Raw genomic sequence first — 26,943 nt, 5'->3', positions numbered from 1 at the left:
TAATATAGCAGCTACAGGAAGAACGAGGTGCGTCCATTAGGTTGGAATGTGGGTGTTTTGAATGGGATGTCTGGAGCAGCTATACAAAGGTAACATTTGGATACAGGATACAGTAAGCCCTGCTCATTCTGCGAGATGGTTAACTCAACTTACACCGTTTTTCTTTCTTTTTTGAATTATAACTACATTTATTGTAACATTTTTATACTGCTTTATCTTTTAATTATTATTATTTTAAATCATAAGGACCAAACGGGTACTGAACACTTTAACAGTTTTGCTCATGCAGTACAACTACAGCTATCACTGTAACGTTATATCTTTTGGTTTATAGCGACTGTTCGCTATTTAATTTTAACCAGAATAATAAGTCAGTTTTGAAGATAACAATATTCTTTTTACTTCAGCAAATTTAGCTGTTTGATTTGAAACTTTTTCTATATGCGATTTTACTTTATATTGATAAAATAATGTGATTTCCTGTTTACAAAGGCATTTAACACTTCGCATCCAACCTAAAAACAGCACAATATAAATAAGAAATACAATGAAAACACAACTGCTGTAAATAAGTAGTTTTTATTATTTTAACAATCAAAGATAAACCAAATTCATGTCCATCTGAAATTCACATTTCATGGTTAAAACCTGCCAGACTAAAATATGATGAGTATACAATAAGGAATACACATAGACTCCAAATGTGAAATTTGGAACAAATGCATTAAATCAGATAATTGAGACTTGAAGACTTAAACAGCAGCTGTATAACACTGAGAGTGCCAATTAAGGTTGCAGGTTTAATCACCATGCTATTCTGCAGATGTTACGTGTGTGTGTGTGTGTGTGTGTGTATGCTGTTAATTCATGTCACTATTTAACAAGAACCAGTAAAAAAAAAAAAGTATTTAGCAATTCCAAAAAGTGAACATCAATTTCTCTCAATATAAATGTTAAATATTAATTATCCACATGTGATGTACAGTTACATTTAACAGTGAGTTAATATTCATAATCAGTTACACCAGTTTACAGGTAGATAGAGACATAATAAATAGCATGCAGCTATTGTGTACATACAGTAACATGCCTCAGGATGGATGCAATTTAGAGATCACATTGTTTTATAGATGCAATCACTTATTTTGCATAAGCACATTATTCTTGAATCCAGTGTAACAGAACATCTGGAAATGTCATCAGTCTATTTATTAGAAGGATTATTGTTTAGTGTAGATTTGTGTAGATATCATTATCCAATGGTAATCGTGTGTGCACATTTTGAGGAGTGGTCACTCTAAGTGCTTCAGAATGGTGGGAGTGCCCTTAACAATTTTGAGTGCTTTATGCCGACCCCCATAACCCGCTCCCGAAACAGATACCATCTCTTATAGTATGGGCCTGTTCTCCCTAAAAAATACATAACTCTAACATATACAAGACTGGTAATTGCATTATTGCAAAAATCCTTTTAGTTTGAAAATAAACTCATTTCTCACGTTTCTGTGACTTAATGGAACATATATCTTAAAAATACATGCAGCTTTATAGTAAAAAAGATAAGAAAATAACAAAGAGAAAGCTACTCGTTTTCTTTTTACTTAGCTGTTTTTTTCCATTTTGGTAAGAGGTACACCTCAGTTCCAGTTCATGCTGCGAGTATCAGGTGTGAGGTAGTCGAGCAAAACTCAAACAGTCATATTTTAATAACCTCCTCCTGTTCCCTGTTCCCTAGTACAGACTTGCCAAATTCACTGTGGCCTACAAATCCATCTGTCTACCTTCATGGGCAGATACAGAAACAACATCAATAACAATGATTTTGTTACAACTTATAATTTTGCTATCAGTATTTTAGGGGAAATATTTGATTATTTATTTTATAAATTGTTGTGGATCTGTTGCCTTTTTAGCATTAACCAAAAAAAAATTAAAAAAAAAAATATATAAATATATATATATATATATATATATATATATATATATATATATATATATATATATATTAGCATGAACCATTTTAAGAAATCGCAGTACAATTATAAAAGTAATGCTGGATTAAATAACGGATTAAAAACCTAATCAACAATTTAAATGTAAATATACTGTGTTATAAAATGGCATGACAAGTGATTAATTCATTTTATAGCAATAAATTACGATACATATTTTGTATAACCGATTGTCATTTGTTTGTCATAAATTAAACAACATTTTCTTTGTGATGTGGTTTATCAGACAAATATGGTACAAAAATGAGTTATCTTTATTCTCATCACATTCTTTTTTATGTAATACAGATTACACAGTCGCACATCAACATTGTGTATCCTCAGGAAATCAGTGAGACTGAGGCCTTTGTAATGAAGATTAGCAGGCCCAGATCGATTGCAGATGGTATGCAATAAAACGGAGAGAAATTATCCATACCGATGCCATGTTAGCTTCACCTTACATCCAATTTACATTTACAGTGTAAATGCCATATAAATCGAAGGAGGGCTCCTCGAGTCATCTTAATATAGACTCCATATCTGGTTCAGCTTTTACACTACTGCATTTGTCTTTTAGTACTCTTTTTTTGCTTCTTTAAAAGCAGAGCACACCTTAAACCCAGCAGAAAATCAATCAACTCTCATCTCCTCGCCTTAAAAGTTGGAGTGTGTGTGTGTGTGTGTAAACAGCGGAACATATGTAGAGAATCAGCCGCGTCGTAATACAGCTTTGACAATCCTGTGCTACACTAAATAAACCCTAATGTGTGGTTGGTTCAAACATTATTCATGTAATATTATCATTTACATGCTTCTGAACACATCATAGAATATTTAAATGAACAAACACATGCAGCTTGAATTACAAATCTCTTCTAATTTCTCTCCTTTTTTTTGGCATGTATTTCAAACTAAGCAGATATTCCTGATGTACATTATATTCGGTACACTATATGGAGACTTGCTCTTTTCTTTCCTACTGGTTTCATTTATACACTGCTCGACTATTGTCCTTTTTTCCCTCATCCTCTCCAATGATCTAATCCTCTCTGTCTGCTCATGCTCAGTTTGCAGACACTCACACATACTCTCTCTCTCTCTCTCTCTCTCTCACACACACACACACACACACTTATTTTAATTATATTTTCCTATGTATTTTTAATTATATTTTCTGTCCTATTTACCTAAATCAATCCCTCACAATTACCTTATTGCATTTAAAAAAAACATGCTTTAGTAAGCTTTTAAGTTTTTCTAATTGAGATTGCTGACAAAAAAAAAATCAATATGTGATAATGAAAATGCATATAATCCTCAAAAGAATCAATGAAATGGCTATTTATATGCTCAGTTTTATGAAATCCATTTCATTACATCATATGCAAACTGAATCCATTATCATCATTCAAGTCAATGTTGTCCTTTTGGTTTTTATACCACATAATGCATTCCAAAAATATTCCACATCTGCTAAACTTTTCGCTGTCAGCTCTTGAACACTGTGATGTGCCTGAATAATATATCTTCGTCGATGATTTCTACTCCAAACCCACAATAGCAAAACATTAGCATGGTCAAATATTTTCAAGAAAAATCTTACCCATAGTAAAATGCAACTTCTTCCACTTCTGGTGTGTCAGTTTAACATATAAGTAACCCAGATATACAACTGCAGTATATATAAAAAAGCAAGTTTCTAATTAAATTGGCTTTACACTAGATAACTCAAAAACAGAGAATCTGAGAGTGACTGTGGTTGCTCACATTCACCGTTTGCATCCATTTCTGAGTTCATCTCTCTTTGCTCCTTGGATGGGGCATATGCATGCTCCAGGAGGGGTGGGTTGGCGGGGGTGGCACCCTGAAATCTTAAGCCTAGATTTTTAAGCTCTTTTTGTCAGGAAAAGACGCCGCAATCTGGGCCTCTTCTCGCTAGAAGCCATTAGGCATGGTTTGGTGGCCAGTGTGAAAGGAGTACAAGGACTTGGCACAAAAGGAAGAAAAAAACTTTATGCTCTTCCTTAGAAAAGAGGGTTTCAGATATATTTTTTGTGTGTTTTTTTTTTTCAGCAAATGACGCAACCCTGGAGTTTTGGTAATGTGTGAGATGAGAAGTGAGGGGGCTCGGCTGGCATCACAGCTCTTCAAATGAACAGCGGGATGTTTGGCCAGAAAAGAATACTGGATTAGGCTTGGAGAAGGAGTCTGGATATTTAGCGGACGTAGTACATTATTTATCACTCGTTCACCATCCATATTTTGCACACATGCCCACAAACAAATGCACACTCTTCCCTTCCCTGGATTCATGATATTATAGGCCTCCTTGGAGCTTGTTCACACCGAACATGTTCTTGTGTTTTTAAAACATGAGACGGATCGAAGCAGAATTTTGAAATGTGTTCACAACAGTGCTCATGCACAACACAACACAACGCAACATTCTAAGATGTCTGTCTAGTGGGTGTTCACATAATAAAATAAACACAATAAAAAATATATAATGTTTTGTTGCAAACTGACATTTCGTGGGGCGATTTTGGTGCAAAAGTATTCAACTGCAAATCCACAATATTAGAGAATGGAAAAGAAACCAGATTCACTTAAAACGTGTGAGTGTGTGTGTGTTTACATTTTTTTTATTGCACATGAATGTAAACATGTGCTAGACAAAAGTTGACCATTGCAGAAATTAAACTATTTCTGTTGCTTGCTCTGTTACCAGCCAAAAAATAAAATAAAATAAAATAAAATATATAATAATTATTGAATGGAGAATTGAATTTTTCTTTTTTTTTAAATAAATCACTAAAAGCCATTTATAGTCAAGTTTGTAGTGTAGTTTAAAATTATATATATATATATATATATATATATATATATATATATATATATATATATATATATATATATATATATATATATATATATATATATATATGTATATATATATATATATATATATATATATATTATAATATATATAATTAAAATATATAATTAAAAGGTTTGGACAACAGAAACCACAAAGTAACCAGGTATCGGTTAATATATCTAACACACGTGTTGCAAATATCTAGAAATGACGCATTATTAAGTTTGTTGGCTTTTCGCAATTTACAGTAAAAGCAGTGTCAATCTTGTTATGAAATGACACATTTGCCTGTTTTATTTTCTCAACGATAAGTCATGAACTGTTATGCTAGTAATTAAAAGCATACTAGTGGCACTAAAAATAAATGTAACTTCCTGGAATTGACTGTGTGTGAGTGAATGAGCACAAGCATTGTGAAAGCTACGCATTTACAACAACACATATCACTGAAACCATAGCAATACGTTTTTGGAGGCTAATTTCTCTCCAATTCCTATCCTCCTCCTCCTCCTCCTCCTGCTCCTCTTCCACTCATATAATCACATCCAGAATCAGATCTAAAATGTGCACATGTATTCTCTATCTCAGAGAATGATAGAAGACAAGTGAAACAAGTGAAGTGTTTTAAAAGCATTCATTTCTTTTTTTCTTTTTTTAATCTTATTTTGCAAGCTTTTGAATGGTATGCATGAAGCAGCACCACTGTTTTCAGCAATGATTATAAGAAATATTTCTATCTGATCGTTGTAAAAAAGTTTTCAAATAAATGCAGCCTTGGTGAGCACAAGTGACTTCTTTAAAAATAATTTAATACAAATTTTATAGCATACTAATATGCACACACATTTCACCTTCTTTGTGAATATCTGATGGATTATTTTAGAGTGTATATACTCATTGTGAGCTTGTATGGAATGCTAAACAGATTATATAGGGAATTATCTACCATTGTTTAATGTGAGTAATTGATTAAAGACAGCAGGGGGTGAAGCTAAAAACTCTTCACACATACACTCCTCACTCACACACTCCCTAAAACATACCTGTATCTTCAATGCACACAAAAGCTTTCTTAGCTGCTGCTGTAATGATGACCTTCATAGCGTTAACCTTATATATGTGAAAATAAGGGAAAATGAATGTCTGTGATTTTCCTAATTGTATTATACCACACAAGAATATCCCATACACCCTATCCATGCCCTTGGACACAAAAGCCTTTGAGATGAAGGCCTCATTTTATATCAAAGGACATATAAATTCAATTTTGCAGCCTGACTTTATAGATGGACAAACCGGTAATGTTAACTTCTGAGAGAAAATGTACAATGTACACTGAGGATAAATTCGGATGGATGGTTCCCCCTCCAGCAGGCCTCGACTTTCAGAGTAAACATGTTATTTGGTCTGGTATTATTCGATTAGAGCTGTGGTTTTTCTTGATTAATCTTAAATTGTATGTTTCAGAAGGGATGCATAACCTGTGGCATGAAATAAACTAAATTATTTGAATTATTCTGCTGGTAGTTATATTTCAAATGGCACCTCTTTCAAGTCAGCACCGTTTCAGTCACCTCCCCACCTCTGATTGGTTAGTAAATCACCTAAACACCAAATAACAGTTTCTGATTCGCTACATTTGTTTGTATGATTCAGAGCTGTAGGCTAAGTACAAGGTGTGCCATAATTTTAGACATTCACAAATAAGAAAATTGCAAAGATCAAAGCAGTTATATTTATAAATGTAAAATCATGAAGACTTCCAGTAATATGATGTATGTTTTCATATGCAGCAATGTAATTGACAAAATTATATAACGTTAATTTTTTTTCATTAGTCTTATTTAATTCATTCTCTTGCTATGTTTGATGTTTGAACTGAAAAAAAGAAAAGAAAAGTCAGATCTAATCTATATGGACATTCAAAATTATTGAGGTGTTCTTTGTTTTACAGAAATGAAAGACTTCGATTGGGAGATAAATATTGGGAAAAAAAGTGGGAAAAAAAAGAAACATCATAGAGTGATTTATTGTTTTGAAATACTAAATGTGTCAAATATTACACACTTCATGCCTCAGAAATGTTCAAATTTTGTCTTTTATATCAATTAGGTCTTAGAAAAATTAATGATGCAAAATTTTAAACAAGAAAATAAAATTACCCAGCGAAACACGTATAAAAATTGTTGCATATTCCAAACACTAAATACATAATAGAGATTTTTTCATGTAATTAATTTTGCTTTCAAACATTTGTTCACATTTGTAAAGATCACAATAATATGAGATTATAGTTGATGTATGTGATAGAACTGAGAAAATGATAAAGAAATATTTATATTGATTGCTGTACGTATATGCTTATATTTAGCATGTAGACAGTTTAAAGTTAATAGAAATATCTATAGAAAACCTAATGGATAAAGGTATTTTTAAACATGTATAAGGCAAGTTTATATAGCACATTTCATACACAATGGTAATTCAAAGTGCTTTACATAAAAGGAAGTAAAATAATCATAAACAATAATCACAACTATAAAACAAGGAATTTAAGTTTTAAAATTATTTTAAAACTGATTTAAAATGATTTTAGGAAAATAGGAAATTATTATAAAAATACAGTGCAATCAGTGCTGGTGATAAAGGATTTCGAAATCAGTTCATCAGCAGCAAATTACATCGAGATAAATATCAGAAATGTGATCATTGTTCAGATTAAAACACAGAATGAAGTCATTTTGTACTGAAAGAGATATGCAGGAATTTACAGATTAATACTCATGGAGCTCCTGTTTAGACCTGTGTTTCATGTCAATCTGTCTAATACCAGTGCCTTTGCATTCCTTCTAAACGGATACAAGGGATTTGAAATAGTCTTTCATCTAATAACAGTGTGCACTTCTCACCTCATCTGCTAAAGTCTTGTAATCATACTAAGCTGCAATGAAACAGCCCATTGCTTGTGTTAAATCTAACAGTACAAAGACACTAAAAAGACTTACATTTACACTTATATGGTATATTGCACTCAGATGGATGAAAGATGCAGTAATAATTATTTTTCACGTTGAGCTGAGGAAAGTGTGTTTTTTTTTTAGGGTTGATTAAGAAATCACAGATTTAGACAAGAGAAATTTCAAACAATTTAGCCTGTATTTAAACCCATTTTCACGTGTTCTGAATAGGTTGTAAATTTAGTTGCGTGGCCTGCGGTGACTATTATGGCATTTTCAGCACTGGCTTCCCACCAAAACCAAATATCCCAGACTCTCCACTATGGCAAGGATTTGAACTCGAGCCAATATTAGCACAGAGCAGAATCTGAAAATATGAGCATACATGATATTTCACCACAAAGCTGCTGTTATAACACATAGAGAGGTGAGCCAAATATTAATCAGCTCCTAAATGCTGTACATTTCTACCTCAGGAACCGCACTGATCAAATTATGACGAATCTCTTTAAACCTCTCATTTTATCATAAAGTGTTTATCAAACCATCGTCATGCCTCTATAATGAGTGTAAATAGGAAATGATTAATTATGACCAAACCCTAACTTTTACATACCTCAGATCTTCATCTCCTGCTCAGCAATATATATTATTCCCAGCTAGTTGTCATGGCTAGGATTTTTGCATGTCGATTAACTCAAACTGGAATCTCTTGATCCAGGGTTGAAGTCTGGGTCCAGAAGGACATAAAATGATGTTAAAAGAAAATTGATAAGCAGACCAAGACTGTGTTCAGTCCTCTGTGGCTTTCTAAGAAGAAAGTGAGGCTGGAAGACTGAAGATTTTGCTTTTCTTTGCCTAAATAAGTGGCTGCTGGAGCTTCAGGCCCCCCAACTGTGCACAGCATGGGCCTAGATCTGGGAAAGCCAGAAACAGACTCACTTAGCAAAGAGAATGATATAAGGGACATTCGTTATATATTACGTAAAAGGAAAAACATATCAGAATACCTTAGAAATATTTATCGGGAGAAATCCAGGTCATACTACTAGAGCAATCCTAAAAGATATAGACACATGACTTTATATTTGAAACCACATTTCTTTATAATTGAATTAAATAACTCAAATGCACCTTTGCCTTTTTTGTTAAGCTTAATTGACATTTACAGGTATACCACATAATAATTTGTTATTAGGGCTAGAAATAGATTTATTGGTATTCACATGCTCTGTATTATCACAAAACCTAATAAAGTGGTATTTAAACTTGCTCCAGCACTGTTTTTGCATGCAGTATAATAGCGAGGTCTCTCCTCGCAACACACAGTCAGACTGTCACATTCGGTCTCTTCAGACTGAGAGGGCAATGAAAGGACCAGTGCAGTTTACACACTACATCAACACAGATACACACACACACACACACACACACACACTCTTTCTCTCTCTGATCTGTGTCTGGAGCCTAATATCATGTTAATGACCCTGTGCCTAAAGCCTGCCGTGCATTATGGGGTTTGTGTGTAGCACTTGGTCGCTTCAGAGCGGGTGGATTAGGGAAATGCTGTGGTCCCAGTGCTCGGCTAAAGAAGAGCGGGGTCACAGGACTAAGGGGTTTACCCTGCACACACAAACCCAGACCGACACTCTCTCATTCGGCTGTCACTTTGACTCACCTCTGCGGAGCTCCGCACCCTCTCCTCACAAAAGCGTCTCCCTTGTTTTCTTTTTCTCTGCAGCCAGACGCTCCTGCCTTTGTCCAACTCCAGCTTCCTTTTTGTTTTATTCTTTGTCATTGAGGTTTACTTTCTTTCTTGCTTGCTTTGTATTATCTATGTTTCGTCCTTTATTGTAGCCTGTTATGAAATTCATTGCAATGTTACGTGAAAACTAATTGGTAAAGCAAGATTGTTTAAAATGTATTTTTTCAATGCCATTTCAGCAGCAACGGCCAAATTCATTAAATAAAAAATATATAAAGATAAAAAGTAAAATAATACAATATGCAATTAAACTTCTTACAAAACAGATTCAGATTAACATTTGAAATTGTTTACATTTTAAAGTTTGAGTGCAGAGCATATACATTAGTGATCACCTTTCACAACAGTATGAATTTCATCTAGTCATAACTCTTATTTCTCTAATGCCTTCTGCATCCCATAAAGCTGTTTTCCTGATCTGTCATTACATTTAAAAAAAAAAAATACAAAACAGAAAGGATCTCTATTAATGCATTTATTAGCCTAGAATACAGATAGATATTTACTAACAGGATTCAATAGGAGGCACCGAGACTGCAGAACACAGTTTCGTGGCTTACTGTTATGCCATATGTTTTGACATAACAGGCTGTTTTCCAAAAATAGCATGGCCAGAAACATATTTGCTGTCATTTTCAAAACTATAGAAGGCCCAAATGAGCAATGAAAATGAGCTTGAAATAAGATACAATGTAAAATACCTTTGGCACATATACTGCGACAGGCTATTTGTGACAGAAACAAACACAAGCATGCAACAATAATGGCCTCTCATTAGTGATTTGCTTTCAAACTCACAGGATTTTTAGACCTACTGCTGTGTCGTTATACATATAAACTACAAGTTATTGCTCTCTGCATATATGGGAAAAAAATATTTGTAATGTTACCGAGACAGCAACCTGACAGGCAGCTGCCAGAGGAATATTCTATTAAAATAAACCAAATCACATTGTATAATCATCATAATGCAAATCAGTCAGAATATAAATGCTTAACAGACAGATGTTTACTTTTACATTTAAATTCACATTTTCCTAACACTCATGGTCTCTTGAGACTGTGTGTGTATTTTTGCGGCCCCAGAAACCCAATGCTAATTCTTAATTTAATAAACCAACTGCAGTTTTAAAAAAAAATCCTTTATTTTCCCATTAAATTATTATAATAAGTTCCTCTAACTTAATCAAAAGCCATAAGACCTATAGTTATTATTGAAGACTTACTGTAACCATCTGTTTGAACTATAAGCAAATAACCAAAAGCAAGTACCTCATTTGGAAACGAGAAGGGTATCCAGTTATGCTGTTTCTGTTTTAATCACAATAGAAAATATGGGTCTCAGTCACCAGACATATAATCATAGAGTGCAATGTAACGTTAAGATTGAAACTATCTCATCATTAAACCCACTCACAAATTTCCAGACCCTTTAATCATTATATTTTGTTCATACAATGAAGGTCAATAGGTCCAGCAGTTGATATATTGTTCAAAATATCTTCTTTTGTGTTCCACAGAAAAAAAGGGAATCCTTTTCATCAGCAGCCTGATATTTCACTGTATTTTGAGCAATTAAAATGAATTCTGTGAGACCCCGAACAGAACACGAGGATTACGCCATGAAGACAACAAGATGTATGAATTGAAATGCTTATTTGCATTTGCACATTGCAACTTCATTGGAAAATATCCAGCATTGGCCACCTTGGCCTGCACTTCCACGACACTATTTCTACCGGGCTGCTCGAAGAGATGCCTAAAGTAGATATTTGAGAATGTGTGTGCGCATGTGTCCGTATGATCGACAGGAACACTGTCTCTCATGTTTCATTATCATTCCTGTTGCAGACCCTCCATGAAAGAGCAAAAATCCAGAGATTTATGAGGCGGCTTACCCCCCGCAGAGCACATCATCAATGCTCTGCGCTAACCAGACTAACTCACAAAACACACACATATATACTTAGACTCTTGCTTTGCCCTCATCTATGTCTAAACCTTCATATGAGCACAAACACAGATGCTTCATGGCGTTTGCATACTGACAGACAGACAGCACTGTAAAGGGAGGCTTAAGGCTTAAAATAGTCCAAGTGCGCACTGTCAACTGATTGTCGCATTATGCTTGGACGTGTTTGCAAGTGCAATTGTTAGTTTTTTCACAAATAAGAGACATATCAAAGCGTGATTCCTGCTGTGCGGGCTAGTTAGAGCGAGCAGACAAGGGAATGGATTTTTCACAGGCTAGCCTCTCTTTTCCCATCAGACACATATACAGTCACATTCTGCTTTAAGTCTTTTTCATAAATAATAGTGTGTGCAATTTGAGTGACAGTGTGGGCACAGGCTGTACAAATACTAATTAAGTTTCACAGCAGGGGGCGGAGCTGTAAGAACCATTACTTTTGACAAAGAGGAAATTAAACTAGCAGCACAATAACATCATTTGCATATTTATTCACAGAGATGTGCTATAGTTTGGGCTGGACTGTTAAGTGAGTGCTTAGTTCTTTCTTCAAAACAACTAGTCATTTCCTAAAAGGAATTCCAAACTTTGCTACAAAACCCACAATTTATGGATTTTCACTCGAGTTAAGATGTTTTCAAACTAGTTTTCCCGGTAAATTTGTTTTCTGAAGACCTCATGAATACTGTTTGGGATCTCAGCATTTGTAATTGAAGTTTACTTTTGCTTTCGAAAAATATGTTTTCAAGAAAGACAGATGTGTATCTATATGTGTTTCGAACACAAACAAGCCTGCCAGGTGACTCACCTCAGATAACAGTGAGTTCAGGCAAGAAGTGAGGGGAGAGAATGACCTCTTTGGAAACAAGGATAAGTCAGAAGTGAGTAACCCTATACGTGCTGTCACTCACACCCACACACACAGTCCGTATCGGGTTAAAGAGTTAGAATAGAATACACCAGCACAAGGTTTATCTGCATTTATCTGACCGTAACAAATCTAAACATTACGTGTTCTTGTTCAGGAAAGTTTCTGTAGGCTATTTAGGCTACTTTACATTCTCAGCAAGACTGTCTCCACCATTTACCCGAGAAGCAATGTATGCACGTTTACGGAAAATTTGTTGAAATCCATTATTTATTTATTTTTTCATTTAAAGTGAAACTATAGTTTAGTTAGAGCGAGCAATTATGATATAAAATAAAACAATTCACTTTACAGTGGCTTCATTAAATTTATATTAAAAAATCTGATTTTGTTCTTGATTTTGTAAGAGTAAGCTGAAACTATATATTTGTTATATGTAAGAACTTATACCTTTTTATATACAGTTCTTTTGTACTAATTGCTGTGTGTCATGACTGTCAAGCGATTTAGTGAATAACAATGTATATTTCAGTCTGTTACTTTCATAGAATCTGTCATATGGTTTCATAATATAGCAGAAAAAGATCAGTTCTAGGTAGCTATATTGTGCTTTTTGTGAGTGTAAACATTCTTCATATATCTCTAATGTCCCAATGACCAAAAAAGTCTGCAAGATAGGAAGAGGGTAAGCTCATTTTGTGTGAGCAATCCCTTAAAGGTGAAACTACCCATTTGTAGTAGAAATGACTGTACTAGACAATCTCTAATTCCCTCTTTTATATCTGTAGAGTATGTGTGTTTGCATTCTTTCACAGATGTGTTGTTTCTTGTCCTGTCTTCTACCCTGTGCAATAAACACACACATCTCACATACAGGAAATATATATATATATATATATATATATATATATATATATATATATATATATATATATATATATATATATATATATATATATATATATAAAGTAGTTTGTAGTTTGTGAGAGATGTGTGTGTGCATGTGGGTGAGTATGTTAAGGCTGTGAGAAGTGGGGACAGTATGTTTATGTGCGTGTGAGCAGAAGTGTGTGCTCAGGCTTGTAAGTCACTGCTGAGTGATGCATAGTTTTTGTGTGAGCAGGTGAGTTTGCTCACATTTGAAAAGAGAGCTAGAATAGTTATAAATTCTGCAATGCCATAGAGTGGCTGGGTGTGTTTTGTGTGCTTGTATGCTAGCTTTCTGTAAAAGACATTTCATTGTTCATTTCATACATTGTTTATGATGCTTTCAATCTTAGGTCAACAGACACGATCCTTCGATTACATCACTGTGGTGCTATTAAATCGTCTACCTGAGCACTGTGTTGTACTGCCATCTAGTGGCATCCCTAATTAATTTTGTCAACAATGTTGATGATATAGATGAGATCAGACATCTGATAGACTTAATCATTTATATTATTCTATATAATCTATTATTTAGAATAATTTATATATGGCTACAAAACATTTCCACCATTTCTTTTTTTTAAGATATAGGATTCATACGCTGACGTTCAAAATTTGGGGAATAGAAGTGTCAATGAAAACCCACCTGTCTTGGTTACAATAACAATGGACTACAATTCCCAGTGCGCATTGCGCGAACTGTAGGGTTTCTAAGCAACGCAGTCGTAAGAAGATGGATGCATCCGAGACGCTAACAGATGAAGTTACTTTGCAAGATGAAATAAATATGCCTGATTTTGATATGATTTAAAACATCTCCTGCTGGCAAAGAATGAATTTGCATTTTCATTAAGTATGCCCGATCCACGCAGCAAATATATTTTGCTTGTATTAAAAAAAAAAATCTACTCTAGAAGGACTTGGCTGTATAGTTATTGATTCTATTTAGAAGTCTACCGGAAGTTAAGTTAGGTCCACAAAAACGCTCATGAGCAGTAACGTTTGTTTATGTTGTTGCCGTTGAAACCGTCTATATAAATCTCACTGGACTATGAGTCGCATTTATTTAGAACCAAGAACCAAGAGAAAACATTACCGTCTACAGCCGCAAGAGGGCGCTCTGGTAATGTTTTAACTTTAACTTCAATGTTAAACAGGAGGAGTGCAGTCAATCGCTTCTGTGTCATTGTCGTCGTGAGCTCATTCTTCACTCGTTTAAAAAAAACTTTCGATCCCTGGAACATTTTGAATTGTAGCTAAACGTCAAGCGTCCTTGTCTTTCTTTAAAATTTCTTTTTGCAAAACCACTCAATTGACGTCTGTCCATTTTGATTCATTTTCTGTAGCCGTTAAAAAAAATGACACATTTACGCGTACTTGTTGTGGACCAACTCAACACTGGTCATGTAATATTTATTTATTTATTATTGTTATTGTTAAGTTAGTGTTCATAAACGAGTTATGTATGGTCTTTCAAGAATTTCAAGTTAATAAAACAATTTACGAAAAATATTTTTAAAGCTTGTGTCACGTGGTGCCCCCCTAGTTGTTGAGAATGGTTGGTGCCCCTGGGCACTGGCCCAAGTGCCCTTATGGATAATCCGGCACATCCACTTCTACTTTGATGACACATTTGTCCCGACCGCATGAGAGGATGGCAACATTTTTTCCTTCAGATGTTTGCCAGAGGAGGAGCTCCAGAATGCCATGCTCAAACATACCAAAGTGCCCTTTCCAAGGGTTAGTGTTTTTTCAGTGGGTGGGTAATTGTGTACTTGTGTGTTTCAACTCTATCACTTTACTCTGTCATGAAAACAGGTTGGGCTGGAGATGGAGAAAGCAGGGCAGGACGCAGAGAATCCGTCTGTTTACAGGTGTTTATATGCATTTAAATAAAGCAAGTGATAAGGGTCAAGGCGAGTGCCTTTCTATCTGTGTGCCATGGCCCTCAGTTGGCTACAGAGGTATTATACAAGGGATGTAAATGTCTTTTTTTACATATAATAATTTTAAAAATATTTTATAAAAAACATGTAACATTCTAAATGTTAATATTTTGATATAACTACTTATTTCTAATAGTGGTGGGCCGTCGTTAAAGGCGTTAATGTGCTGCGTCAACGTGAGACTCTTATCGGGCGATAAAAAAAATATCGCCGTTAATCTATTCTCAAAATTGGGTTGGGAGCTGGGTCTATACTAAGCAAGCTATGATGACTTTCACCTTGATATTTTATAGAACCGACATTGTTTACGCAAGGTTCTGCAGAACATTCGGAGGAAGGAACGTCATGACGACACACTCTTAGACACGCCCATTACAAAAACAAACCTTGTGATCTCGTGTTTTATTGCATAGTATGACAGGGGCATGAAAATACATTGCATAGTATGAATATCCCATACAAGTTTACACAGTAGTTTATAGTCTAGTGTGTAACATTTACATTTGATCTTGTGATGTCAACATTGCCGTCATATACCCCCCCCCCCAGCACCCCTCCCCACTACAACCTCTCTCTCTCTCTCTCTCTCTCTCTCTCTCTCTCTCTCTCTCTCTCTCTCTCATTCTCTTCCTCCCACAGTCTCTCTCTCTCTCTCTCTCTCTTGCTCTCTCTCATCGTAGTTAAATATAGTCACTCTACTCTTGCTGTAACTGACCACACTCTCAGCATCCCTCCATAGCATTACGGGAGGAAGGAAGTGTAGCACTCACATTTGGTTTGGTCTGGTCCTGTCCTCTCTGCTGAGTGGAGAGGGAGTGGAAGGATGCACAAGCTGGATTGGTGCTATGAGCAGTATGCCAATGGTAAAGAAATGTGTGTGTGTGTTTGTGTGTGGGGTTCATGTCTCCTTGAGTGGTTTCCCCATTGATTTCTCAATATCAGGGGTGTTTTTGTAAATTTTGAGTTGTTTCATTCGTGTGTTGTGGGCTACTTTTATCTATAAATTATTTGGATGAGATTTAGAAGTGCTTTAAAGCTAAACATTCTCCTTTTTACTCTTTGTCCTCTTTGAGTGTAGCCTGAGGCCTCTGGATGGCTTTGTGTGTGAATGAGAGAGGACAGCATTCTTGTCTTACTGTTTTTTCAGTCTAGGGTAATTTCTTTTTCTGACAGTATTTACTGTCCAGCAGATGTAAAGTTCAAACCTTACCTTTTGAAGAAGACTTCACTGTATATTCAGTTTAGCATATTGAAGTTTGAACTTTATATTTTACAATATCCTCCTAACAAAATAAGTTCCTCTTGCCCACATCCTTGCATCCTTGTGTGTGTGTGTGTGTGAATGCATGAGCTTGTGATATAACAGTAATTGTGGCTGATCTGATTCTGGCTGACTGTGGATGGAGTTGCTGGGTAACAGCACCATGGAAACAGTCGCCGGGGCAAATTGCGCATGGTTTGTCATTGATGTTATTGTAAGAGCGTGATGGTGCGAGGTCAGCAAGCCAGTTGCCTGAACTCACATTAGATTTCTGTAAGCTTGAGAGTTTTTAACTCACAATAATTTTTAAGTCAAGTATAATATAATATTGTATATAATATAATAGTTTTAAGTCAGGTCTATGTAAGAGTTTTTCCTCATTGCTCATAATTTTAGGTTGAGGTGAAATTGTTTAAGCAGTGTTTTTTCGGTCTGTGTTTCAGTGCTATGTGCTGAGCGAGTGGGCCAGATGACTAAGACCTACAATGACATTGATGCTGTCACAAGACTTCTGGAGGAGGTGAAGTTTAGAAAGAAATGATGTGCATTTATTATGATTCTAGATTATGGGGTTTGAGTGCTTTAATTCAGCAAGGATGCTTTAAATTGATTAAAATAGTCAGTAAAGACATTTATATTGTTACAAAAAGAATCTATTTTAAATGCTGTTCTTTTGACTTTCAACTCATCTATGAATACGGAAAAAAATGTTTTCACACACTTTTTTTTTGCATAATATAATAAGGAATTATAATATGAGCGTCAAATCAGCATATTAGAATGATTTCGTAAGGATCTTGTGTTACTGATTATTGGAGAAAGTTCAGCTTTGCCATCACAGGAATATATTACATTTTAAAATATATTGAAATAGAATTGTCTTTTTTAAAACTGCAATAATATTTCACAATATTGCTATATTTACTATATTTTTGATCAAATAAATGCAGCCTTGGTGAGGCTTATAAAAATCTTACCAACCCTAAATTTGAGTGTATTAGCAAATCTTTTCCTCAACTCTACAGAAAGATTGGGATTTGGAGCTTGCTGCCCGCATCGGTCAGTCCCTCCTGAAGAGGAACCGTGTTCTGTCAGAGCAGAACGAATACCTGGAGGAACAAGTGGGCACCATCAGGGAGGAGGCACATGAACAGATTCATTACAATGTTCAGATGAAAGTGTCAAATTCTCCGGTGGGAATTGAAAAAAAATCGCTCCTGCTGAAATCCTGTGTGCAAAAATGTTGCAGTTCCTTTGTGAATTCAGCTCTCAGTTTTTAGAAGCTTTTTTATGGCTACAGTTCAAGTGTGTTAGTTGATGATATGAGTAATGGTAATCAGCAATGAAGCGTGAGCAATGAATTCATTCTTGTTTATATTTTGTTCATTTTATTGTACATATGTTGCACAGCTGCACCATGAGTTGAATCTAAAAGACGAGCTCCTGCAGTTCTACACTAATGCAGTGGAGGAGAGTGAAGAGGGGTCTGGATCACCCACGTCAGTCCACTGTTTTATAACACTGTCCTCTTTTATCTAATGCTCAAGGCCAGTGGAGCTGGTTCTATTGGCTTCAGTTAGGATATTTAAGGACTTTTCAGCTGTAGTTTAATTTATAATGCACCACTATTTTCAACAATTTTTATTTCTTTTGAATCGGGCAGAAGGTCTATGATGAAAATAAAGTATGCGGAATATTTCAACGTGCTCGTATTAGGCCTGAGTTTTCATTCATACATTCTTTTTTGTTTTGGGATCAGGAGGCAACAGGGAAGGGCAGGAGTTTCTGCCCATAGCGGTTCCTCTCTGGACTTTCTGAACTTCAAGACCTGGAGGAGGAAAATCTCTCTCTCAGATCAGAGGTACATGCACATGTGAAAGCAAACAATAAATAAATTAAATCCACAAATAATAACACAGATAATATATATATATATATATATATATATATATATATATATATATATATATATATATATATATGGGTAAGATTCTTCTAGAAAACAATTTCTTTGATCTAACAGAAATGTCAGAGGAACAGCTTTTAACTTCCTTTTTAACATTCTTAATGTCTTTACTGCCTTTTTAAATTATTTTAATGGGACCTTACTGAATAAAAGTATTAATTTCACTAAAGAAATAACCTAAACTTTGAAATGGTAGTGTGTATTTATAAATATGAGGAACATCAACTGGCAAAATAATGCAAAAGAGGAAAGACAATTTGGCCTGGAGCAATGTATGTGCCACTGCCTAATTTCCATCTGTGAATTGAAAAAAATATTGATTCCTATTGTGCGTGCATGCATGCCGTGCTCACAGTATCTTACAGAATATCTATGACCGCTGTTAGTCCGAGTCATTCTGAACTCACAGTGAACAACCAGCAAATGGTCGAGCAAATTGATATATGTTATGCATATGGATGGTATTTCATGTTTCTGGACGTTTTCTGATTCCACCATACAAAGATGTTTTTTTTTTTTAAATATCCCATCTTGATTTGATGTATTAGAAATTACACAGATTAAAACAGTTTTACTTATTCATGTTTTAACTTCAAAAATAAGACACACTTGATCTTTAAGTGGTACCAGTCTCTCTTTCTGTCCCTAGGTGAGTCAGCTGAAGTCTGAGACAGAGTCATATGAGGAGAAGGAACAGCAGCTGGTGAATGAGTGCGTCAGGGAGCTAAGTGAGAGATGCTATGTTTAGGGCTTAGGTGGAGGTGTAGCACTCTATATTTTGACATAATTCAAAACAAAAGTTCACCTTTTCTTCTCATACAGGGCAGTCCAGCATCCAGATCTCCAGTATAGCAGAAGAACTGGCCAAAAAAACAGAAGATGCCTCTCGCCAACAGGAGGAAATCACACACCTTCTCTCTCAGATAGTAGACCTGCAGAAAAAATCCAAAACTGTGTGAATCATTTTGTCACTTTCACTTTACTGGTGAATGAATTGTAAATACATGAGATAAATATGTGCTAAGATTTAAGTTTTTGACAGTTTGCTGTTGAGAATGAAGAACTTTCTCAGCACCTTACAGCAGCTAAAGATGCTCAAAGACAGCTTACATCCGAAGTACTTTATTTCATACAGCATAAACAATATTCCACACATTTAATCTTACAAAAACATATCTTCATAATATATTCATTCATTCGGTGTAAATGTCATTAACAATAGTTGGTTCCTCACACACACACAGCTGCAGGAGCTGGAGGAGAAATACTCAGAGTGCATTGAAATGCTTAATGAGGCTCAAGAGGAGCTCAAGAACCTACGGAACCGCAGTGTGTCCGCAGGAACCCCTCGACAATATCACCCTCTGGGACTTTTTCCCATGGTGAATACACACACAGTTAAATAACTAATGTATTCAATAAAAGTCAATTTGCACTGCTGTTCAAAATTTTGGGATCAGAAGGATTTAAAAAAATATATTTATATAGATTATTGAGCGAAGACTTTGTTACAAAACATTTCAAATTGAATCAAAGAATCACAGTTTCCTTAATACTATGAAGCAGCACAACTGTTTTCAACATTGATAATGATAAGAATTTTTTTAAGCACCAAATCAGCATATTAATATGATTTCTGTCAGATCATGTGACACTGAAGACTGGAGTAATGGCTGCTGAAAATTCATTAACCATTTCTTTTCAATTGTAATATTATTTCACAATTAATACATTTTAGTCTAATAAATACAGCTTTCAAAAACATTGATGTCAATATGATTTTTTTAGACGTTTGAATGGCAGTGTACTTGTAGCTATGTGAATAAAAACATTATCAAGTTCTAACTGGTTTGGTATTGACATTTATTTGCAAATTTAATAAACACCCAAATGTATGTGTGTACCTACTTAACCATATTTTGGAGACTTAATTGTTCTGCAAATTGAGCTAAATCTGACAAAACTTCAGTTTGTGTATGTCCTCATTGGTAAAAACAGTATAAAGAAGAAAAAGTTTTTTTTTTTTTGTTACTATAAAAATACAGAAAGTTTTTTTTAGGTTTAGAGTGTGGATTAGATTACAGTATTTATAGCAAACTGTATACAAAAAATAGAGGTCTATAAAATGTCCCCATGTTAATAGCTAAATAAGCATGTGTGCATATGTGTTTTAGGACTCCCTGGCTGCTGAAATTGAGGGAACCAAGAGGAAGGAATTGAGTCTGGAGAATCCTGATAATGAAGAACAGAGGTTTGAAATGTTTCTCTCTTTTTTAACTTTCCATCACACAGCGCTTTTTCTTTTATTGTCATAACCTGAATTAGTTTAATATCTTGATTTATCTTTGCAGTCAGCGACAAGATGTGCTTTTGTCTCAAGGGTTCATCATACGCGTGTGTTTGAGACTGAGAAGAACATCAACCAGTCCGTCAGACAGCGATCTGCTATTTCAAGTACTAAGATCCCGGGATCCAATCAGACGCTCTCCTCCCTGAGCTCCGCCCTCTCTGACAGCAGTGGCAATGATACAGCGCCTGATAACCATAAACAAAGCGTGCTCCAGGAGACTGGCTCCTCAGATGCCGCGTGAGTCTTTTATGAGGCCATGTTTACAGAGGCTGTAAGCAAATAACTGTAAATTGACCTTTAGGCTGCTTACAATATTCATGCGACTGAATGGCATTTGAACTAGAAGATTTCAGGGATTTTTACAATTTTATTTATTATTTTATTTTAAAAGTCCAGTGCTGAATTTCCATAAATCATATTTTTCCCATCTACACTTATTACAATTGTTACAATACAATTGTTGTTTCTTTGAGTTTACATTTTTTTAAATCATTGGATTATTGTATAATAGTTTTGATTATGATAGGGTTGTACTGGATAGATCATTTTTTTTGCTACCCCAAATGAAGAAATTAAATTACATTTGAGATTTTGATTTATCATTTGAGCAGCTATTTATTGTTTTATGTGAACATTTATTAATAGTTGAATTAAAGTTAAATTTACTGTAAGACTAACTCAATTTTCACCTCATCACATTTCAACCTTAAAAACGTCAAACAATTTTTAAAAGGGAGGAATCATGTAATATAACAGGGTTTAACGTTTAGTGTCAAATTCAGTATTTTATCCTAAAATGTGTTTTTTTATGAATGTATAATGAAACCATGTTGTGGGGACTTGCAAATTGCCAGCCATTCCTTATGGTAAATCATACAATTAAGAATAAAAGTATTGAAATTTTGCATTACACAATAATCAAAGTCAAAGCTATGAAATAATGTGACTAATTTCCACATTCTTTTAAATTAAATGAATCAAATGCCACAGTTTCCTGAGAATGACCCTTGTTTTCAGTCATACGACTTTCCTTGTTCTCTGACTACAGTGTGGATGCCCCTGAGAAGCGATCTGGCTCGGAGCAGCTCCAACTTGCTCTGAGGCGACTGTCTTTGCGACGGCAGAACTGTCTGAGTGAGCGTCTCTTCTTTGAGCGGGAGCGAGAGAGGTGTAATCTGGATCCAGCAGACGGTGCAGATAACTCAAACAGGCTGGTGCACAGTGAGAGCATCATGTCCCTGGGTGCTTGGGCCAGTCGGCCCTATCTTCCAGACAAGCTCCAGATTGTCAAACCCCTGGAAGGTGACCGAAATACCCAAAATGTCTATCCTAAGATATTCCTGCGTTACCGTTCCAGGCCACGTCCACCCACTACTTTTCAAATCACTGTGGGGGCTAATGCATCCCCGCAAACACTCATATTTTAGAGAGTCTCGCTCCTGGATACATTTACACTAGCGACCGGGTTATGATGAAGTCTTGAATATGGATAATTATTTTGCATTTGCTGTTACTGTCGAGCATATACCTATATAGTATAAAGGCTCTTTAATAGGATGAAAAAGGTGTTTTATCTACGCTAAACCATGTATGTGTGATGTGAAAGAGTCCGATCAGTCATATATATTCTAATGACGTGACGTAATATAGTGTAGAACTTACTCTACATAAAGTAGTGACTGAAATACAAAGTTTGGGGGGGGGTGTTTTTTGTATTTTATTAAGGCCACCTAATGTATAATAAGTGTAAAATTAATATTTTCACTTTTGTCTGTCTTATTCTTCAGTCTTCAATATTTTCATATTTCTTGTACTTTATTGTATTTTCTTCACCTTTCATTTCAGTTCAATTCTTTTGTTCTGCACTTTCATTTAGTATATCTTCAATAAAGTCACTTCATCTTATTCCTTTTGATATTCTCATTCTTTCTTTTGTTTTCATTATCACATCATTGCACGGTTGTTAATATGTGTGTGTTTTCACACTGACCTGTGTAAATTAGGTTATATAATCACACAGTTCTTCTTCTCAGCATCCCTCATGTCTTCTTCTTTTCCGAGGCTCGGCTACGCTTCAGCACTGGCAGCAGTTGGCTCAGCCTAATCTGGGTGGTATCCTGGATGCTCGACCTGGTGTGGTCCCAAAAGGCTTCCGTCCCTTGGAGCTGGAACTGGAGGAAGTATATCAATATGCTGACTATGAGGAAGATGAGCCTGGAGAGCAATACTTCCAGAACCTTCCCACTACAACTACATCCAGTCCCAGCGTCCCTCCTGGCCATAGCCTCGCCCCCTCAGCCTCCCCGTCACCATGTCTCAGCACAGGACACACTTCCGTAGGCTTCTCAAGTAAGTCAACCACCTTTGTGTCTTACGCTCAAAAAATTTGGAATGTGATGCAATATTGATCAAATATTGAACAAATTTAAAATATCAAGTTTACAAATTTCTGTTCTATAAAAATTATTTATATCGAAATTTCTAACTTTGTTTCAAATCCATGTTCAAATCCAAATAAATAAACTCTGAATCTGTTTAGAATACTGTCAGCTCTTGTATCTCTTCCAGTGTATTTCACAGGGAAATGCATGGCTCATACATGTTCAACCTACACATTCACCACCTGCAAAATCCTCCATCCGTCTGATGAACTTACAAGGGTGACACCCAGGTAATGTACTGTCCTGTTACTGAGACAATAACGGATTAGCCAATCAGCACTTCATTTTCTGCTTTTCTGTCCAGTTTAAATCCCGTCCCCACTTCATCCTGCGTGATGTCAAGCAGTCTGCGCTCGACACCTGCCGCCACGCCGTGTACTCCTCGGCGAATGAGTCTGTCTCAGTCTCAGTCTCAGTCTTTCACCAACCTGCGAGACTCCACCAAAACCTTCAGCACATCTTTGGGCCCTGTGTGTCTCTTGCAGGAGAGGGGCATCTCTGCTGCAGTGTACCAGCCTCACAGCTGGGATAGAGGAAGCGGAGGGGTCCTCTACTCTACCTCAGTTCTTCCTCCTCCACCTCCTGACCAGATTCGTCCCACCACTCCGCCTCATTCCCCCATCTGCTGCACTCCCAGCCCTATTTCGGCTGTTTCTGATGTAGATATCTCCACATCTTTCTCTTTTAAGAGCCCGTCCTATGAAAACTTTTTGGCTTCCAAGCCAGCAAGGTCCATTTTGAAGGAGGTGGCGAGGGTATCTGGGGGTCAGGCTAAAGACTGTGAGAGTCAAATCAATATCAGTATGTATAATCTTAATTTAGTTGATAAACTAAAAAGGTTGGGGTTGGCAATCCCTGGGGCTTCTGGGGCAAGAGGGGGAGGGGTTCCAAGGCCAAGCTCACTTATAGGTCCTTTGGGTGGGCTTCGGAGGGCAGGGTCCCCCTTTAGTCCACTAAATGAAGGTATGAGAAGGAAATGGAGCGTTCCTGCTATGGTTGGTGCCAGTATGGCAATGAAGGGCCGGCCCTCAAGGGGACAAAATGCTACTGGCTCCTTAACTACCCAAGAAAACAAGTCTCAAATAATGAGTTATGCATAATAATAAATCACACAATTAGAGGATCGTTCCTCACTAACTTTCGAACACAGAATTCAAGACATAACTTGTAAAAAGCATACAATAAAAAGTGCACTTTAAGTGATAATTCACCTAAAAAAGCAAAAAGAAAGAAAATTGTCATTTACTCATCCTCATGTTGTTCCACACTGTATGACTTTACAGAAGAAAGTATTTTGAAGAATATTTCATAACGACTGGACCCCACTGACCTTCATTACATGGCCAAAAAAAAAACTAAACTAAAAATACTGAGACCTTTTTCAAGATATCTTCTGCACTTCACAGAAGAAAGTAAATCAAACTGAACTTTTTTTGTGTGTTTTGTGTTCAGCAAAAGACAACAAATGCATATTGTTCTGTAACAACATAAGAGTGAGTAAATGAGAGAATTTTAATTTTTTTCCTTATATAAAAAACACATACATATGCATATGGAAGTTTAGAGTGTTATTTGAATTTTCAATCAACTCAAATCAACTTCAAATCAACTCCCTGATTTGCCCTGTGGAATCTAATGTGATGTGTATCCTGTACAGATGGTGCTGATTGTATGTAACCTTTGACCTCACTTTGACTTCCCATTCCACATGCAGGAAGGAATAAATAATCAAAAACCAAAATCTACAGTCACATGTACTCACTATGAACTAGAACTAAGTTTTCGATGCTGAGGGCATTTCTAGTGTATATGAAAGTGTTTGGATCTGAGATCAGTGGTGTTCTGTTCCTGTTTTTCATTTAATAAGTGCTTGAATGAATTGAGGAATGATTTCAGAAAGTGCTGCTGTCTTGCTGGATTTCTATGATTAAAAAAAGCTAGTGCCTGTATTTTAGTCATGCCACGTCAGAGTTTTTATTGAACAATTGGAAAATGTGGGAGAGCACTGTAAACTCGAATGAGCACTTGTGTTTAATAGCAGTTTTATTCTCTTTATTAATTTACATTTTGTTGTTTCATGTTATTGAAATGTGCACTTTGACGTTCTAATGTACTGTTTAACACCACCTGTTTTCGAAAGATAGTTGCTCTCAGGTAATGGTCATAAAAGGCTTTTAGATTAGTGACTACGCAATAATGTTTGTGTAAACTTTTTTCAAATAAATAATATATGCAGAGAAATAAAGGTGAAGGTTATTGTCTGTAGATGCCAATAATGATCACCAGAGGGCAGTGTGTCCTCATTTGTTTTCATTCTCTTGTCTTCCCACTGATGGCCATTTACCAGTTAAAAGTTTGTACACTGTTTTTCATGATTAAAAAAAACTTTTGATGTAAAGTTTCACGATTAAATGTTTTTCTTTTTATGCAGTAAAAACTATTTTTAAAAAATACAAATAAATCTCTTAATATTTTTTCTTTAAAGAAGCTTACTCTTGAGATAGTTTTGTTACGTTTAACATTGGTAAATGCGTTATATGGTTATTCCCCCACGTTTATTTCAGGACTTAACATGATAAACAACCGTTAAATAAAAACGAAGTCAACTAAATTGTCTTCACCCAAAAAAACTGTATTTGGGTGAATTTAAAAAAAGAATAGGCTATATATATATATATATATATATATATATATATATATATATATATATATATATACATACATACATACATACATACATACATACATACATACATACATATATATATATATATATATATATATATACATACATATACATACACACACACACACACACACACACACACACACATATATATATATATATATATATATATATATATATATATATATATATATATATATATATATATATATTTAATAAGTAATATTGATAAATGCTGTAGAAGTAGGCTATGTTTATTCTTAGTTCATGTTAACTAATGTTACCTAATGAAAGCTTACTGTAAGCTGTTTCCAGAATTTTGTTCAAATAGTTACTGCCTTAAGTTATTATTTTGGAATAAGCATTCAAATGCATAAAAACACTATGAAATGTATAATTAGTTTAAAAAAACATTGAATAAAATACAAAATAATATTAATAAAATACAAAATAGAATTATATTTGTTATCTTATTTTATGTAATATTTATTTACCCAGGAAAATGTAACAAATTTATGTGTAACAGACACACACACACACACACACACACACACACACACACACACACACACACACACACACACACATATATATATATATATATATATATATATATATATATATATATACATATGTTTCAAAACTTCTGTTTAGAAATGAATAGTTTTATTTCATCATTTGGATGATTTGGACTTGGTTTCATAGATTCGGTCAGTCAGAATGTTTCCTCCATTTGAACTCTGAATGGGTCGCATTTCTCCTAACGCAGCTGTGTGGTTATTGTTTGTTTGAAGAAGTGAAATGAAGCAATTTATTATCCCAGACAGGATGAGGTCTAACCCAATTTTCAGTTCTTGTCTAGTACTTCAGACATGCTCTCCTCTTTAACTGTTGAAAGAAAAAAGATATGGTCATGGTTTTCATGGTAATTG

General features: G+C 35.2%; 1 protein-coding gene across 3 annotated transcripts; it reads left to right on the top strand.

The window, feature by feature from the left end:
* Positions 1-14,926: 14,926 nt before the first annotated feature.
* On the top strand, positions 14,927-25,677 carry LOC113062325 (trafficking kinesin-binding protein 1-like). Of its 3 annotated transcripts, XM_026232096.1 has the most exons (13): positions 15,940-16,170; positions 17,012-17,088; positions 17,594-17,761; positions 17,979-18,067; positions 18,328-18,429; positions 19,357-19,519; positions 19,779-19,916; positions 20,709-20,785; positions 20,915-21,121; positions 21,933-22,186; positions 22,946-23,233; positions 23,453-23,555; positions 23,630-25,677. In XM_026232096.1, exons 1-13 carry the CDS (start codon positions 16,131-16,133, stop codon positions 24,423-24,425), a joined length of 2,502 nt encoding a protein of 833 aa, XP_026087881.1. In that variant the 5' UTR covers positions 15,940-16,130; the 3' UTR covers positions 24,426-25,677. The 3 variants fall into 3 exon arrangements, with proteins under 3 accessions (XP_026087880.1, XP_026087878.1, XP_026087881.1); XM_026232095.1 differs by lacking the exons at positions 15,940-16,170; positions 19,779-19,916 and adding an exon at positions 14,927-15,235 and having other exon boundaries at positions 19,357-19,489; XM_026232093.1 differs by lacking the exons at positions 15,940-16,170; positions 19,779-19,916 and adding an exon at positions 14,927-15,235.
* Positions 25,678-26,943: the final 1,266 nt, after the last annotated feature.

This window comes from Carassius auratus, chromosome 44 (assembly GCF_003368295.1).
Source record: "Carassius auratus strain Wakin chromosome 44, ASM336829v1, whole genome shotgun sequence".
NCBI lineage: Eukaryota > Metazoa > Chordata > Actinopteri > Cypriniformes > Cyprinidae > Carassius > Carassius auratus.
Note: the sequence above shows the minus strand (reverse complement) of the source record. Positions and strands in the feature narration are given on the sequence as shown.